Source organism: Anguilla anguilla, chromosome 1 (assembly GCF_013347855.1).
Source record: "Anguilla anguilla isolate fAngAng1 chromosome 1, fAngAng1.pri, whole genome shotgun sequence".
In the NCBI taxonomy this organism is placed as follows: domain Eukaryota; kingdom Metazoa; phylum Chordata; class Actinopteri; order Anguilliformes; family Anguillidae; genus Anguilla; species Anguilla anguilla.
Window position 1 is genome coordinate 59,858,062 of NC_049201.1, and position 16,882 is coordinate 59,874,943.

Consider the following 16,882-nt stretch of genomic DNA (forward strand, 5'->3'; position numbering starts at 1 on the left):
TCTCATGCAGAACACTTTATTTATCTTAGATAAACATTGCATCGTGTGGCCCCCCCTCGTGGTCGTGTGGCCCCCCTAGCGGTTGTGGCCCTAAACAACCGCATAGAGCGTTTATGCCACGGCCCGGACCTGAACAGGTAGTTTTGGAAACTTTCACAGGCTCATTCACACATGTACACTAAGTGAGATTTATTTGATTTGGACAGTGACAGTGTTTTTGCACAAGTGTTTGGACTGACAACTAAACACGATGCTTTTTATAGTTCATGATTAATACTTTGCGCATAAGACTTGACATACATATGAATTGTAAATAAATGTAAATATATGTTTTTATAAATGTGTGTCGTTTTTTTTTTTACCCTGGACAAATGACTAAATTAACAGAAAACTGAAAACTAGCAATTTTCTGAAAATATAAACTAAACCTGAAAATCCCCCCTGAAAACTGAATCAAAACTGAAAAAAAAACTCAGAAACTAAAAACTAATGAAAAATTCAAAATATAATTGTTCTGCCTCTCTCCTTCAAATCTCTCCTCTTTCACAGTCATACTTCTCTTCATATCTTCATATCTCCTCCTCATTTAAACTCCCCTCCTTCTCTCTATAGTTCTTCACTCCTTCACCTTTTGTCCTCTGGTTCATGTCCAACCCACTCCATCCAAAACACCTCCTCACCATGACTACTGTCTACTACACCTCCTCTCCATGTCCTCCTTGTCCTCTCTATCCCTCTATCACTCAGAGTTGTGCACTAGTATAGCCTTGTGCCCCCCCCCCCCCATACATTGAATGGCTTGATTTAAAGGAAATAGAATCCGTGTTTGAGAAAAATGTTTTTAAAAAAGTTAAACGATTCATTTGCTATTCAGACTACTTCTGTAGTAATGCCATACTGATATAACAGAATACATAATTTGATAGTGAAGTCTACTCTAACTACATACAAGGAACGTGGAAGAGAACTACCTTTGTACTACATTCAATGATCACATATACAACCTTAATTGTGCTATTGTCTAATTTCAGTCCAATAGTTATACTTTCTAATCAGATTATAGCACTACCCAGGGACACATTAAAAGTCAAAAAGCGTAAAAAGCGGGGTTTATTTGATCTATTCAACACAGATAAGTTTTTTTTTTTTTCCCACAGGAAAATAACAATGCTGGAACTGAATTTAAATATCTGACATCAACACAAACTTTCAATTGAATGGATCAATGCAACATAATTTAATTTATTCAAAGTGGACACATCCAGTGAGCCTAACTGCATGATAAGTCAAAGAAAATTTCAAAGCCAATTAAATCAACTTATTAAGCAAATTAATAACATGCACATGCCACAACAAGTGAATCAGGAATTCTTAAACCCTGTTTTGTTTTATTGGCAAGCCTATTTATTACAGCTGATGCTGATTCTTTGTTCACTATACTTTTACTAACATCTTTACTTCCATGACTGTGTAACTGTGATCATTTGCACAGACTTTATTTCCTTATTCGTTTCTTTGTTCTGCAATTAATAATAATTGCTTTTAAATGTTAGAATCTATATTTTTGACAGTACTGTCACCCCATCAGCACACTGCAACAGACCTCAATCCCACATATTAAAATTCAATTACTGGAGAGAATAAAACATTTGTTGGATTATTTGACAATGGTAAAATTAAAATTTCAAAAGAATGTCCATTATCACATACCAATTAAAAATGCTATTGTTGCCTCAATAATTTCTCTTAGCCCTCTCAGTGAAACCTTTTCCCAAAAAATCTATGCTGCAACCTCACAAAAACAGCTCCAGTGAATGAACAGCGCCACCTAATGTAAAAATCAGGACAATACAGTTATGTTCTGTATTTATATACATAAAAATTGCCGACTTCTGAAATATGTACACACAGCCAGGCCAGTTTTCATGTTTGATATTAGGTCTGACAGCCAAGTATTCTGTACTATACAGTAAGCACTGTAGTGAGCACAGGAGCACGAGCAGGTTTAGTTCATGTCATCACTGTGTTCAAACCAGATGAAGATATTCTGAAAGATGTATACAGTCCATTAAGGTTTAAAGTAGTTCACCCGGCCTGCACACAATAAGCGAAAGCTATGTTGTATTGCTTCGCATTTTTAAATTCTGAATTTTGAATGAGGTGACTATCCTTGCCTCTGCTATATGAAAATTCATGAGGGGCATGGTCAAAGAATATCAATGCAGTAACTAGCACGCATGTCATGACCAGCACCCGAGTCACAACCTACTGAGAGCTATCTAAATTCAAAAAGAAATCACCGAAGGGAGAAACAGATTTAAGCTTTGGCCGACAGCCAATAGTTTCAGGATAAAATTGGCGCAGAACACAGGCTGTTGTGTTGGAAGAGAAGAGGAAGACGCCATTTTCTTTCACTGAATAATGAAATATCTCGGCAACAAAAAAGTAGTGTACGTTACTTGGAAGTCAAATGTTGATGAGATAAATCACAAGCCAATGGATTTGTAAGTGCATGAGCTAGCATCCAGGACAGTCCGGCCTGCTTGTTACCTGCGTGGCCTGCGAGTCTGAGGCCTGCTGGTAGATGGGATCCCTCTGGTCCAGGTAGGTGGGGCTATCGTCATCGATGGCCACTCCATGACCGATTGGCAGTTCATCCAAGGGTGATGTCACATCCTCTGGGCACACCTGGTGATCTAAACCATTCTGACTCAGGTTGCAGTGGACAGCTGGGAAGAGAGAGGGCAAGTATGACTGTGACAGGTGACAATCATTTAGGGCACTGCATCGCACAAAACTCTGCAAAGACTGCATCTGTTATAAACACATCTGGATGGCATATGTCCACCTTATAAGCTGCATGATCAAATGTAAAACAAAACATGAAGCAGGCTAGTTCAATCAGGAATTTAAACCCAATAGAGCCTCCAAATTCCGTTTATGCAAATTCAGAAATTCTCTCAGCAGTAACTGCTCGCATTTCCTCAGGCCATCGCAGGACCACTTGAACTTACAGAAATAATGATTTCCCCGAGCTGTGCACAAGCAAAAGAACGGTCAGAAAGACTCAGTCTTCCCAAACAAATGATTTACAGCTGACACCACAATACCTCTCAGCCTAATGCAAACTTCACTGTTGATAACATTGCGGCATTGTAAAATTACTGTACGATTAAAAACACGTTGAATTTCCACATCAGTAACAACTTTCTAAGCATATGCAGACCACAAATAAGGGCCTCAATAAACTATTTGAATCCAGGTGTTCTTCAAATGTAATCCGAAGAATTTAGGCAACAAGCATCAGTTTTTACATGCAAATGGACTAATAACTGTTCCCCTTTCTGCTAGTTCATATTTTTAGCTGCTATGATGCAGTAGCCAATATTTAAAGTGTGTACTAACCAATCACTATGTCTAACAAAGAATTCTACTTAAGAACTTAATTGTGCCTCCTCCACTGTCAGTGTTCTCTAAACACACAGAATTTGAAATCAAAGCAGAGCTAAACAGATTGTTCATCTACTGTAAACACTTACTTGATGATGATGTAGCCATGTATATTTGGTCAATGTTTATGAATGCAATTTTATGTATAAGTGGAGGATTAGGGGAGCTATTGGATGACTTTGCACTTGGGGATGAACTCTGAAGCGACTGTTATGTTCATGAACATATTAATATTTCACAATTGGCAGGCATGAATTAATTCCCTTATTTTATAAATTAATACAAGCCATTAATCCTTCCAGTAAACCTGGAAACATTAATAGAAACATTATTAATACTAATAATTTGAAATATAAAAGTATTTTTAAAAAATATTTTCAGTAGTTCCAACACAATTAACTTGTTTTTCAATTACTACATGTTTGTTAATAAGGATTCAAAAAGAGAAGCAGTCAACAAGGACAAGTGGTGTTTACAGTAGCCAAAGTAGTATTACAATGACTTACTGAATATTTCTCCCCAAGATTTAGCATGTTTAATTTGCAATTTCACCACTAGATGGCGGTGGTGTACAATGTTGGAAAATGAAAGACTTAAAAAAAACTACAGGCTGGTTGCCCAGACAAGGATTAAACCTAAGATTAAGTTTTCTCTTTCAGTGGATATCCCCATTGGGAACACGTTTTTTAGTCCAGACTATGCTTAATCGTTGTCTGGGAAACCGGCCCTAAGTGATGTAAATTAACCATTAAGTCCGTGTTGCTTTGTCCTTTTGGCTGTAAATAAATGTAAATTCGTAGATCTAAACCCAGTTTAGTCCAAAATTTCCCATGATCTCCAAAGTAATTTAAAAAGTATTTTTGTTATTTCAATTTGAAAAAAAAGCACTCACTCAATGGTAAGGAATGCATGCTAGTGGAATGCATGCTAGTAGAACTGGCAAAGACAATGACACTAATTTTAGGACACCATAATTAGCATCTACGTATATGATTTAAGATCATTCTTAACCTTTAAACATAGCCAAGTTAATGTACAGGCACACCCAACTCTGAAACCACAATCAACGAAGACTGCATTACAACTAGAGCACTGACCTTGGTGCAGTGACACACCCCACAGTAAGCAAATAAATATTGAACATGCCAGTGACAGCTATAACTGACAGCCCCAAGGGCTGAGCATAATTGACTACTGTAATGCCTATTGTAATTGGTATTTCACATTTCTTTTATCAAGGTAATTGCTTGTAATTCACTTAATCCAAGCCCTGATGTTTGAAGGAATGAATTGTGAAATTGATGAGGTTTCTGGAATGACCTGCCTTGTGTACGTAATAAGAGATTATTAATAAATACCGGTATAAACACTGATTTAGTTCTGTGTTCCTGCATTAAAATAATTGGAAATTATGTTCAGGACATAAAATTTAAAGAATACAGAGGCTGCTTTCTAAAGCAATGCACCACTTTCACGCTTGTTTCTATGGTAGGACATTTCCAAAATGAGAGGTGGAGGGTGGGAGTTTCCACAAACGATGACTGAATTCCTCATAACTTCCTCGTAACTGCATCTACACATCAACACCACCCCCACCCTCTCCCCACATACACACAAGCACGTACACATGCACATACACCCATACGAACACACACACACACACACACACAAAAACACACACACACACCATAGCATTTTTTGCATGTTCTCTAGTCTTACCTGAACCAAGACGGTTCAGACAACCAAATCATCGGTTGTTGCAGTATTAATACATTGTGACATCATAAAACATTAGCCAATGCCCACAAACCAGTAAAGGACTGAATTCACTTTCAGCTTCACTGAATTCTAGTATAATTACAGATGTGCAAAACATCTAGGTAGATATGAATGAGACAGGCATTTGCTAACAATGTAAAGCATGACTTGCTGAACAACAATTCATTGGGTGAATTTCCATTTTTTCTCATCGTTCCGGGAAATTCCGGCTTCATATATTGGCTGGAGGAGGTATTAAAGCAGGCTACACTGCACATAAATCAATCTCACCAAAGGCATGAGCTGGATGACAGAGAGAGAGCAAGAAAAGATAAAGAATGGAATGAAAAAAAGACACAGAATATGAGTATGAGTGGATGACTGATATGAGAGAAAAAGAAGAAATGAAGATGAGGAGGTTGAAGAAGGAAAGAAAGAGAAAGAGAGAAGCAGACAGACTGAGATTGAGAGAGCGAGAGAGTGTGTTCCAGTTGTTTCTCAGTGCTCGGCTTTGCCGCAGCCCCTTGGGAGCTCTGGGGCTTTTTTTAGCCTCTTCTGCTAAAAATATCCAGGAGCGCTCCTCCCTTTTCCCCTTTTTCCTCAGTGACATCAGCGCTGGGAGAACAGCAGGAGCGGGGAGACGCACAAAGAGCACTCACCCCTCCTCCTGCTCTTCTTCCCCCTCTTCCTTCTCCCTCTCTCTGCGAGGAAGCGGCCATGCCAGCTGCTCTGGCTTACCGTCCAAGGTTCAGTGTTCAGCCTCACCTCTCACCATTCCAGTCACGTAGGAGCCCAGCGTGGTTATGCAAGGCATTCACAGAGCAGCGGTTTTCACCAACATCTCAATTTCAACAGCTAAACAGCAAACAGCACAAACTATAACCCGAGGACAGGTATGAAGGAAGTTCAGTATCAAATCCAGCAATAATAGTTTATGTATCAGTGCTTGTAGAGAATTCCAGCCATTCAGGCAACAATGACAAACAAGCTTTCAATGAGAACCTTCTGATTCCATGCAAATGATATGGGGTGGAACGAATTACAAGATGAACCAATGATATTACTGTAAATGTAGAAAAATTAAAATAGACTATTCAATCACCTAGGCTATATCCTCTTTAGGTAGGCTATATCTTGAGTCTGAAAACAAGCCTATTGTTCTGATATAAAGCATTAGCCTAGCATATGCCCTTGTGAAGGACAATTAACATTGCAGAGTTTCTAAACTTTAGCTCAAATTGGAATGGAGCAGAACCAGAGGCCATTTTACAGTAATTTTACAGCTTCCACTGGCAACAGGACCCCTCATTAGTAGATCAGTATCATATTCTGTTGCGTTTCTCCCCTGCTACCCATACTTTGAAACACACTCCCCCTTCATGGTCTTTGAAGTCCCATGAACTCCCAGCCTCAAATTCCCAGAGCAAAACCCTCAATAGTCAGCCTTCCACAGAAACATACAGCATCTCCTCAAAAAAACAAAAAAAACACAAAAAAAAACGAATAAATCACCGAAATATTTTATCTTCTCATTGTGCAGCTGAAACTACACATTTTACAAACCAGAACACTGAATCCTGTCATGGTAAAAATATAATTGCAGCAAATAGCAAATATTGATAGTGAGAAAAAGAAAGATAACCACCAACTCTGCCAAGTTTCTGTATGGTACTGTTGACAAGTTCACATTTAATCAACATTTTTATTCACTGAGAAATAATAGAATAGATTTCTAAATATAACCATGAGTGATTTGGTGGATATTTTCCTACCATTAGGTTTTCCACATAGGCTACTACCCATTGAGAAGGAAATATGTCCTTGTGACTGTATTACAACCGGGAAGAAACGAAAACCAAAAATCCGAACAAAAACTTTCCAAGATGTTGAAAGAGTATAGGCTAACCCCCATTCTAACCCCCGCTGAAAAGATAAGATTTCAGAAATGAGAGGGACTTGCCCATGAAATGAGTGTGACTTTCCCATGTCTACAGTTCTTTCCGGGGCCTACTCATTGAGCACAAAAGAGAAGAATGCTTCCTCATAACAATCTTAACAGACGTCTAGCCTATATCATTTACCGACAGATGTAATGAACAAAAATCTAAAGCGCAATGTGATGTGCTGGTCTACCCGCAAGATGAGAATAATCTGGGGCGGCTTGCTTGCCCTGTTCTGAATCACACGCCTGGAAAATGCACTTCCTCCCACTGATGTCATTCCCACAGAGCTCCATGCGGACATCACCTTTAACCTTGTTGTGCTGTTGGCTACTGAAGCTCTTGCAAATAGCCGACTTGTTTTGCCTTGCACATTTTCCATATTTTTTTCCACTACCTTTATATAACAATGATAACATACAGTCTATTCATTCTAATAACAGCAGCAATGAAAAATAAAACTGACGATTACACAATTCCACAATAGCTAAACAATGAACCATTGGGAACCACCAAATTTAGCACATCAAAATAATAGAAATTCAGCCAACATAAAATAAGTTCACTAAATATGAGCACAAGGAACAATAGAGGTACAAAAACAGGTACAATAGAGGTACAAAAACATGCAACCAAAGAGGTCAGCCCCACGGCTGTCCTCTGCCCTTCGCTAAATGCAGGGAAAGAGCTTGTGGCAGCTGTTCTTGTGCGTTGTTATGTAGCTGCTCTCTTTAAAAGCAATTATGGCCTCCACACTCGGTGAGGAGACTGAAAGGACCCCACAATCACCATCATAATAACAATAATCACCAGCATTCATCATCAAAAATACCGCCACCACAATCATCTTTTTTGTTTCTTCTCACTCTTTCTTTTGTGTTTGCCTGGCACAGCCTCTGAAGACAATTCAATAGATTTAGCCTCTGACAACCCAATAGATCTAGCCTACATTCTGCATATTAATGCACATGCAGTAGGATATTAAAGGCTTACTATGCAGGATTTTTTACCTTGAAAATATAATAAAATAAAAAAATAATAAATGCTAAGGCACATCTGCTATTAAACTAACCTACATCCTTTCTGGCACAAGGCAATTTCCTGGAATGTCAGAATGCCGCCTCTTATTTCTCAAGTCCCCTTCTTCCTCATATTCCTCATTCATTGCTGTTTGTCATCAAGCAAAACAGGTCATGCATCCCTGGCAGGTTAAGTGTCTTCACGAGAAAAGAATGCGGAAGAACAATGGGTGAGCCCAGTTTAAGGGGGCAGATCTTAAACTTTCGGCATCCGGAAATTAATTGGGCTTGAGGTATCTTTCTGACAGTAGTAGGTCATCCAATGACTACACAAGAGACGTCATAGTTGCACTCGAAACCTATCCACCCAGCAACAGCAAACAATTCAAGCTGAAATACTAGACAAATATAATGTTGTTCTATTAAAAGGAGGGATGATGAAGAGCAAGTTAATTATTATGGAGTTATTGAAGTGCACATTTTCCCAGTATTGGAGTGCGCTGCCTAACAGACTGGCTTTAACATACGTGGGGCTCAGAAAAGCAGAGGGACTGAAAGCAGCATCCAGGCCGGAGCCCTCAGGGTACACGCTGTACCCGTTTCAGTTTCAATTCTGCTCGGATCACAGTAGCTTCACAAGCCTCAGAATAAAAACCGTCACCTCCGTTTCAGTTGTCCTTTAACCATTCCGCTTTTTCCAAACAAAAACTAATAACATGCACATTTGTTTTTACGCTATTATTTTACACATGTACTATGTAATTTGAATCACATTCTAAATCTGTGAGGGATTGGAGATGCGTTTGTGTGTCTGTTTGCACGTGCACACAAGTGACTGCATGCATGTGTGTGTGACAGAGAGAGAGAGAGAGAAAGAAATTACAATTACAAACCCAATGATTTGGAATTGACTAAAATGGTGATAATGGTCACTATGTAAAACAGTTTGCACCATCAACCTCTAAAATTGCATAACCCAATGACAGAAATACCCATCTCTTCTCCTGGCTGGCCTCTTTTCCTTTGAATCAGGATTAGCCCTCAAGCTTAGTCGATTTTATATGTGGTTAGAAACATTTCTTAAAGTGATTGTAAAGGTAAATCTGTGAATCGCTTTAGACTTCAGCATTAGCAACAGAACGAGAAATCAATTGCATTGCAATATAGACTTATATTAGTACAGTATAAATGTTTGATAAATATTTCCATCTATTCCTATGTGGGGATTACATAGGTCGAGTTCAATTTATTACCGGACTACAAGCTACTCGATCCAGGTCCTTCATGACATAATGGCCGACAAATGTTTTGGTTTCAATTTCCTCCCATAGTTTGAGACAAATAAAAGTATTTTGTCCCACTAGAACAGCCTCTTTGAGTCTCAGCGAAACACTCTTTTGCCATAAAGAATCGTTGTTTGCGTTATCAACAGAAATTCTTAATAGCTGTAGTTTTTTTTGTTGCTATTTTTCCACTCAATTGCTCAACCAACCTTAACCCTCTCACACTCTTCCTCCATCTCCAACCCACTCTCTGAATCTTTCTCTATTCCTTTGTGGTGGTGTTACCAAGCTGGCTGGCTAGCCAGGCTAGTTGTATTGCCAATAGAGCTACAGAGCTATAGTTTTTGCTTAATTATTGGCATTTAATTTTGTTTCATTATTGAGTCTCCATTTGCATTGCAAGCATGCTAAATTTACCGTGTATGTGTCATCCCTGAATGCATGGGTGGTGGGGTGGTGTTTTCAAAAAGCTATGGCTACACCGGCAGCATCAGTGCAAACACCTCCTTGGGCAGTGACCATTTCACAAAACCAGACCGCTTTCACAATTATAACCAGAGACTTCTTGGCTTGGTCAAATTCCTGAAAGGGCAGGGGCTGTTCCCCGTAGAGCCGGTTCAGGCTCCTAATCTGGCTCATACATATATGGCTGTATTTGCCCATCTGCACTTGCAGCTGTATGGATAGATAGATACAGCCACCCTAGCCACATAAGTTTGTTCACTTGTGGGTGGTACGTTTCTGGGAGGAGCTGAGGGGGGAGGTGGGTTATTACATTTAATAGATATTTGGTGGATGAGTGGTGGATACAATTCCTCTGTGATAATTTATGGTTATTTTAACTATTTTCAGCCACTTTACAGCCACTTTAAAATTATGCCAGGAATGTTCACTTCTTTTTATGATGATTTTGTACATTTTCTAATTATTTTTATCATTTGATATTTAGTGCTAACAGAGTTGCTGACATTTTAGCACTTCAACACTGTAAAATTAACCAAAAGGAGAACTGTTTAAAATTAACAATTACATTGTTTAATAAAGCAAACCGGCTTAAGTGATTTAAGGTAAACACACATTAAATACAACTGGATAACATGTCTTGCTTGTGGACACACAAATTCACATGGCACATCATTTTTACATGAAAACATTCTACAGTCTGTCAGATGTAAGATGTGCAGCTTCAGTAAAATAGGTTTATTTACAATGCTCCGATCTCCTTTAACCAGTCTGCTAAGCACTTTTCCTACAGCTCCCTGCTCCTCAAGCAAAGACAGGCCCAGTGGCTGCCAGACCAGTTCTACGCATACCAAGCCACCACACACCCATGATCCAACACTGCAAAGATATTATCATATTCAACAACATTCCATGTCTTTGATCAGTTACAATCCTTAACCCTGGGTGTTTGTCATGGAAGTCACAGATTCCGTGATTTTTGCTATTTTTTTCAAGTCCCGTGACTTCCCCATTTTTTGTCATTTCTGCGATTTCGTCCATTTTTTGTGCTTAGCTTTTGGCAGCTTTGGATGGTGCAGTTATAGTCAACCTTAAAGTGCTGGGAGAAACTACGTCCTGTAATGTATACCGATTTGAGAATACGCTGGGATCAGGATTCCCATCCGTGTCAGTTGTTGGGAATTGTGACAACCCCTGTCAACAATGTTGATGCCAAGTGCTCCTTCCCCCATCACTATAGCGTTCAGTGACAAGAGGAGCTCCATCAAAAACCAAACCTAGCATGGTGTGCCAAAACAAACTTTAAAGAGATAAAAACAGACAGACGGCAACCATGTTTAATTTCAGTAATGCAAATTCAGTATGCTCTATTTCGAACAAGGTTCGGCTGAATTAAAAGCAAAACAGCATGTTCTTTCTTTCCATGAGGGACCAAATTAAGCAATTAAATGAACCAGCTTATCAAAGCATTTCACTCATAGGCTAGTTGTTCCTAGGAGCCCAATGATTTTTTTTAAACTTCATGCACAATTTCTTAGAGCTTTTTTAAAATGATTTTCAACTTTGCCATGAATGCTCTGTGACTTCAGCTTATAGGCTATTTCCTGTGACAAACACCCAGCCTTATTCAATCTCCCACATCGACTAGCCCTGTTTTTCAGCTGTTTTTTTATTTATTATTTATTTATTTTTATTAAACTACGTCCCTGACTATCTTCACAACATCGGCTTCACCAAACATCAGTATCAGCCACACAGAACAGACATCCCCTTCATATCCTTTGACAAACATTCATAAAGGTAAAATATTTTACTGTACTAAAATACGTTAATGCACCACCTATTTTACACTTAATATAAAATGGCTGGCTAAGTTCTGAATATTTACAAAAAGAGAGCGACATGATTCATTTACTGTAAGTAAGCTTAATCAACATTACACATTATAGGCCAACAGTATGTTCAGAGCAGAGGAACCTGGTGTGCTTTAGGCCACACACACAAGAAGGTAAGAATGAACTTGCTTGCTCTTATTTTTTATCAGAGGCAAATTGGGGTTAAGCAGTCTTTATTTCTTAATATCATTTTTGGTATTAGACTTGCAGCTGCGAAAGAGACGATGCTTTTCTGCTTTGAGACGATGTCATGATTTTATGATTTAGAATCCTTAGCAGCAATTACTATTCACTGTGCCTCGCTTTCAATGAATATTCATTGCAGCTAAAATAAGATTCCAACCTACTTTTACATTACATTGCATTACAGGCATTTGGCAGACGATCTTATCCAGAGCGACGTACAACAAAGTGTATAACATTTATATCTTCCTTTTAAAAAAAAAAAAAAAGAAAGAAGAAAAAAACAACCAGATAATCTCACTTACACTGTGCTTCAGTGTAAAAAGAACACACATAATGCAAGCTGAAGCCCATGGGTATAGTTGCAGCTTTATCAAAAGACCATTAGGTGTAACAAATCATTCTGATAACATAAAATTCTGTCTATGACTGAGACCATTGCTGCAAAAATTGTTTAAATTTTGGTTCCTTTGACATTCTGTTAATTCTCAGTCGCTGGTACAACTTAGGCTAACGCTAAAAGTGCCATACAGATTTCATTTTCATCTGGAGACATGGCCAACGTAGAAATAAATAAATAAAATTGCCCTAACACAAAATATAAAGTTCCCAAACACAAAACATGAACTCTGTCTGCACAGCAAAATTTCATAATCTCTTAATAGTTATAATGCAATTTAATAAACACAAACAATCATTACAAACCATTTTTAACCCCATAAAATGTATAACAGTTGACATAGCTTACAGAAGTTAGATTAACACAGGAAACTGAGAGAACATTAGATTCTGTGAGAACATGCCACATACAGCACATAGCCTATTTCACGTCCAAGCTTGACAATGACAATCTGTATCAATGGGTCTGTATTAGTTGGTCATATCACAACCAGACCAGTAAAAATGACTCAGCAAGGTGGCAAATGGCTAAAAGGGACCTATGCCTATCATCTGAGCTCTGATGTAGGATTTCCCAAACTCTCCTGTTTTTTTCAGCAGTATTTTGTCTTGCTGCCTTGAGCCTCTTCTGAAACAAAATTTGTCTCCTTGCTGTGACAAACAGCCATTATACCGAGAATCAAGAACACCATCCCTTCTATATTCTCCATTGTTCCTGTGTGTGTCGCGTTGAAGATGACGTCACGGCAGTTTCATGCAGCGTCGTTATGACGACCAGCTACATTGACGGGGGTACTATCTGCAGTGGAAAACAAAGTACCTGGTACCAAAAGCGAGTAGAGTCGAGTAAAGTCAAGTCGAGTTGAGCCGGTACCAAGCGGTGGAAAAGTGGCTTAGGATTGAATGAAGACATAAGACCAAAATTCTCGATTCTCATTTGTTGGTTAGTGCTTACTATGAGTTGGCACAGTCCGCACAGCATTTAAACAATCCCCATAAAAGTGTATAACAACCGAAACTAGAACAGGACAAGAAGCTGGAAGCAAGTGCCATCATTTTTCTGGATTTCACCTGACACTTGTGCACATTACAGTGTATGACTACATTTGCGCATCATCCTGGCTGATTGAGCAGGTCTATGTAATGGCTGTGTTAACAAGGCTAACAGGACAGGACAGCAGTACTGATTCAGTTTTCTTTGTGAAATGAGAAAACTACAGAGTTTCAAAATATGAAAAATTCTGAAAAGTCCTGTGTATTCTACGTATTTTGACTTTAAGAATATAAGAAGAATTGAATATTCATGAACCTTTAGAGGACATTTTAATTTGTGAGGAAGAAAAAATACATGTGCCTATGAGAAGATTCACTTTTCTTAAGCTTTCTTCATTTGTTTTAAATTTTTAATGTCTGCCCTACTTTCATTGAGTGAATACGTCAGCAAAATGATGACCAGAATAATTTTACTGAAAGGGCTTCCTTTTCCCAGGGCACATATGATCATTAAAGGGTGATTCTATTTCAAACAGGCCCTCTCCATCAGTAATTAATGAGTTCACAGAGAGCACTGGACTTCAAATACTAATTGTTAGTAATTACTTGCCTGAGAAACACCCTTATTCAGAGTGACTTATAGCTTAATTACATATAATCCATTCATACAATAAGATATACAAAAATATAAGCATAAGATAAGTACCGTGCTCAAAGGTACAACAGCAGTAGACACCACATTGAGAATCAAACCAGCAATCTTCAGATTAAATATCCAATCCCTCACCTACAAGGCCCCACTATTCCTCCTTTTGGGAAGTACAGAATACATTCATAAGATTATAGAAAAAAGGTAGTACGTATGTTGCCAATAACATATCATAAAGAGAACTAATGAAAATATAATGTGCATGTACTATAATACACACTGAAGAGACTACAAATAGGCCTACAAATTAATATCACAGCCTGGGTGTATCATTCTGAAAATAACCCAAAAATTTACAGTAACAAAATTATATTAAAAAATCAGACAAATTGTTATTTCAGCTTACTTCTCACATCATGCAAAAGACGAACGTAATGACAGTTAAAATAGAGCACTTCATTGTAATGGTAATACATAATGTTAATTTAGCGTGCAGTCGTATGGTTTGTTCTAGTCAAGTATGTGAGTATTATGAATGCCGCTGAGAAGAACAGTTGTTAAAATTCGTATTGTTTATAATGTGGCTTTACAGGTCTACGTGGCCTCTTTAATTATCTTAGTTTGAACCAGGGGATAAATGTTCCCCTTTCGCTTAACAAAAGCACAACGTCAAGCATTATGCTCATCATACTGCGTTGTGCATCTGCACGTGTCATATTCAACAACGCAAGCAGAAAGCGCTCTCATATTTTAGATATACAAACTATAGCCTACATATTTCAGAGTACTGAATTAACAACAAGTTCATATAGCTAACGTTATAGTTTTAATAAGAGTTTACGAACGTTGATATATAGCAGATTGTGACGAAACATCATTAAAAAGCTATCATGCACTCGTACATGCAATAAATAAATAAATAAATAAATAACTAAATAAACCTTAGGCGCCCGTGAAGGATCTCTAAAATTGATTTACCTACCTCTCATCGGATTTTGAATCCACAGGATCCCCCCGATAAGGTGGTGAGACTGTCCTAGCATTCCGCCCCAGGTTATGTTTGCACCTTCTATGGTACTGTCTATGGTTTGCACACGCAAAATAAACGTTTGTCGTCGATTTGTGTGGACAATTTTAGGCAACGCTCGCTCCCCCCCCCCCCCAAAAAAAAACTCACTTATAGTCAACAATAGATTTGGTCGCAGCGGACGATTATCTCACGTGGAGCAACGTCCAATGCGCCCAATAATGTAGGCTACATTACAGGTACTCTCTTCAGTTGTGTCTATAATAAGAACCATTCTTGGAATTTTGTGATAAATAAAATTAAACACTCCTCAAGAATAGAGCAGTTACAAACAATGTAAAATATTTCTTTGGATTAAATAGCTCCTTTCGCAGACTAAACACGCGTAACCGATTACAGAGTAGGCTACAAACATATGGTACGAACGGAGCTTGGTTTGTTTCTCCAGAGTGCGCATCAGACATTGACAGGGGCATTAGCAAAATGTGTTGACCGTCGGTTCTGAAATACTGGACAATTCGGTTCTTCGAGAATAAAATTGGCCTATACGTCCGCCCACATATCCTATTAATATTTCACACTGAAACCACAATCTTCTAACCGACAGGCAAGCACTCATCCCTAGCTAGGCAACACCGAATTTTCATACTTCACTGATTTTCTCTGGCGTGCAGCGTTAGCCAATCATAACCACTTGCGAATCTCTGCGGCTCCATTACTAAACTCCAAACACTGGCCGATCAAGGTATTTCTTTGTTTCAAGAAATGTTAGTATTCTTACCTTCGACAGGCATTCTATTAGTCTTCATTTAATTCAGTCATTATTCGTGCGCTTGTATACAATGCGGCCGAATTTCGCTTCTGGGCATTTGCTACAGCCAACACCGAAACACACCAGACACGCTGCGAAACTCATTCGTTAATTGTGGGATTATGGGAAAGGTAGTTTATTTGTAACACGACACTGGACAGCCTACCTTGTGCGTTTACCGCTCAGGAATGAGCCTTTGCCTGTTACCTGTTTTTCCACATCACCTGTAGCTGCATACTACATGTGGAGGATCGAAAATGCCATAATTAAATAAATAAATGCACGAATTTTTTTTAAATAAAAGAATATACACGGAAATAAATTAATAGATAAAATCTGACACAAATGGGTATTTCTGCATTTATTTACTTCCGTAGGCCTATTTGTTCATTTATTGATTCATTCATTTCTGCATATATTCATTTCATGATTAATTTAAAGTATACCCCTCTGAACATACATATATTTCTATTTCTAAATAATAACCATTACAATTCATGGAACGATGACAAAATTGAAATTTATTAAACACATACTTAATAACAACATAGAAAGACATGTCATCAATAACTAAAATAAGCAAATTAGGCAACGTTGCTTAAATCAAGGGTTGCACAAATGAGTACACCCTTTATTAAATTCAACAAATATGTAATATTCTTAGTATGTTCATGACATATTGTCACTGTCTATCCTGTTCCACTCCTGGAGGATGACCTCCTTGAGTGCCTTGATGTTTGATGGGGAGTGCTGCTCAACTTTTCTCTTCAAAATTCCCCACAGGTGCTCAATAGGGTTGAGGTCGGCTGACATACTTGGCCATAAAGTCATTCAAAGTTTGTCATGGTGTCACGTTTTTCCCACTGGTTGATTGATACTGATTGATATTGGTTGATTGAGTGTGTAGATCGACTGTACGATCCTTGGCTTCAACACGGATGCTCTTTCTCCATTTACGCTAGTAGGGGAGAGCGGGGATGATATGTAACAGGGATTTTTTTAGGTGGTTGCAT

At 38.4% G+C, this 16,882-nt stretch overlaps 1 protein-coding gene across 2 annotated transcripts in view; it reads right to left on the reverse strand.

Moving 5' to 3' along the window:
- samd12 (sterile alpha motif domain containing 12) overlaps nt 1-15,982 on the reverse strand; it is a 51,845-nt gene extending 35,863 nt beyond the window's left edge. Inside the window, exons 1-2 of one of the 2 annotated variants that reach the window (XM_035389896.1) lie at nt 15,840-15,982; nt 2,551-2,729 (exon numbers count right to left, since the gene is read on the reverse strand). In XM_035389896.1, coding sequence (XP_035245787.1) covers nt 2,551-2,729; nt 15,840-15,867 — 207 coding nt within the window. In that variant the 5' untranslated portion in view covers nt 15,868-15,982. Of the gene's footprint in view, nt 1-2,550; nt 2,730-15,013; nt 15,704-15,839 lie in introns of those variants that run through there. The other variant, XM_035389887.1, reaches the window with a different exon arrangement.
- Nucleotides 15,983-16,882: the final 900 nt, after the last annotated feature.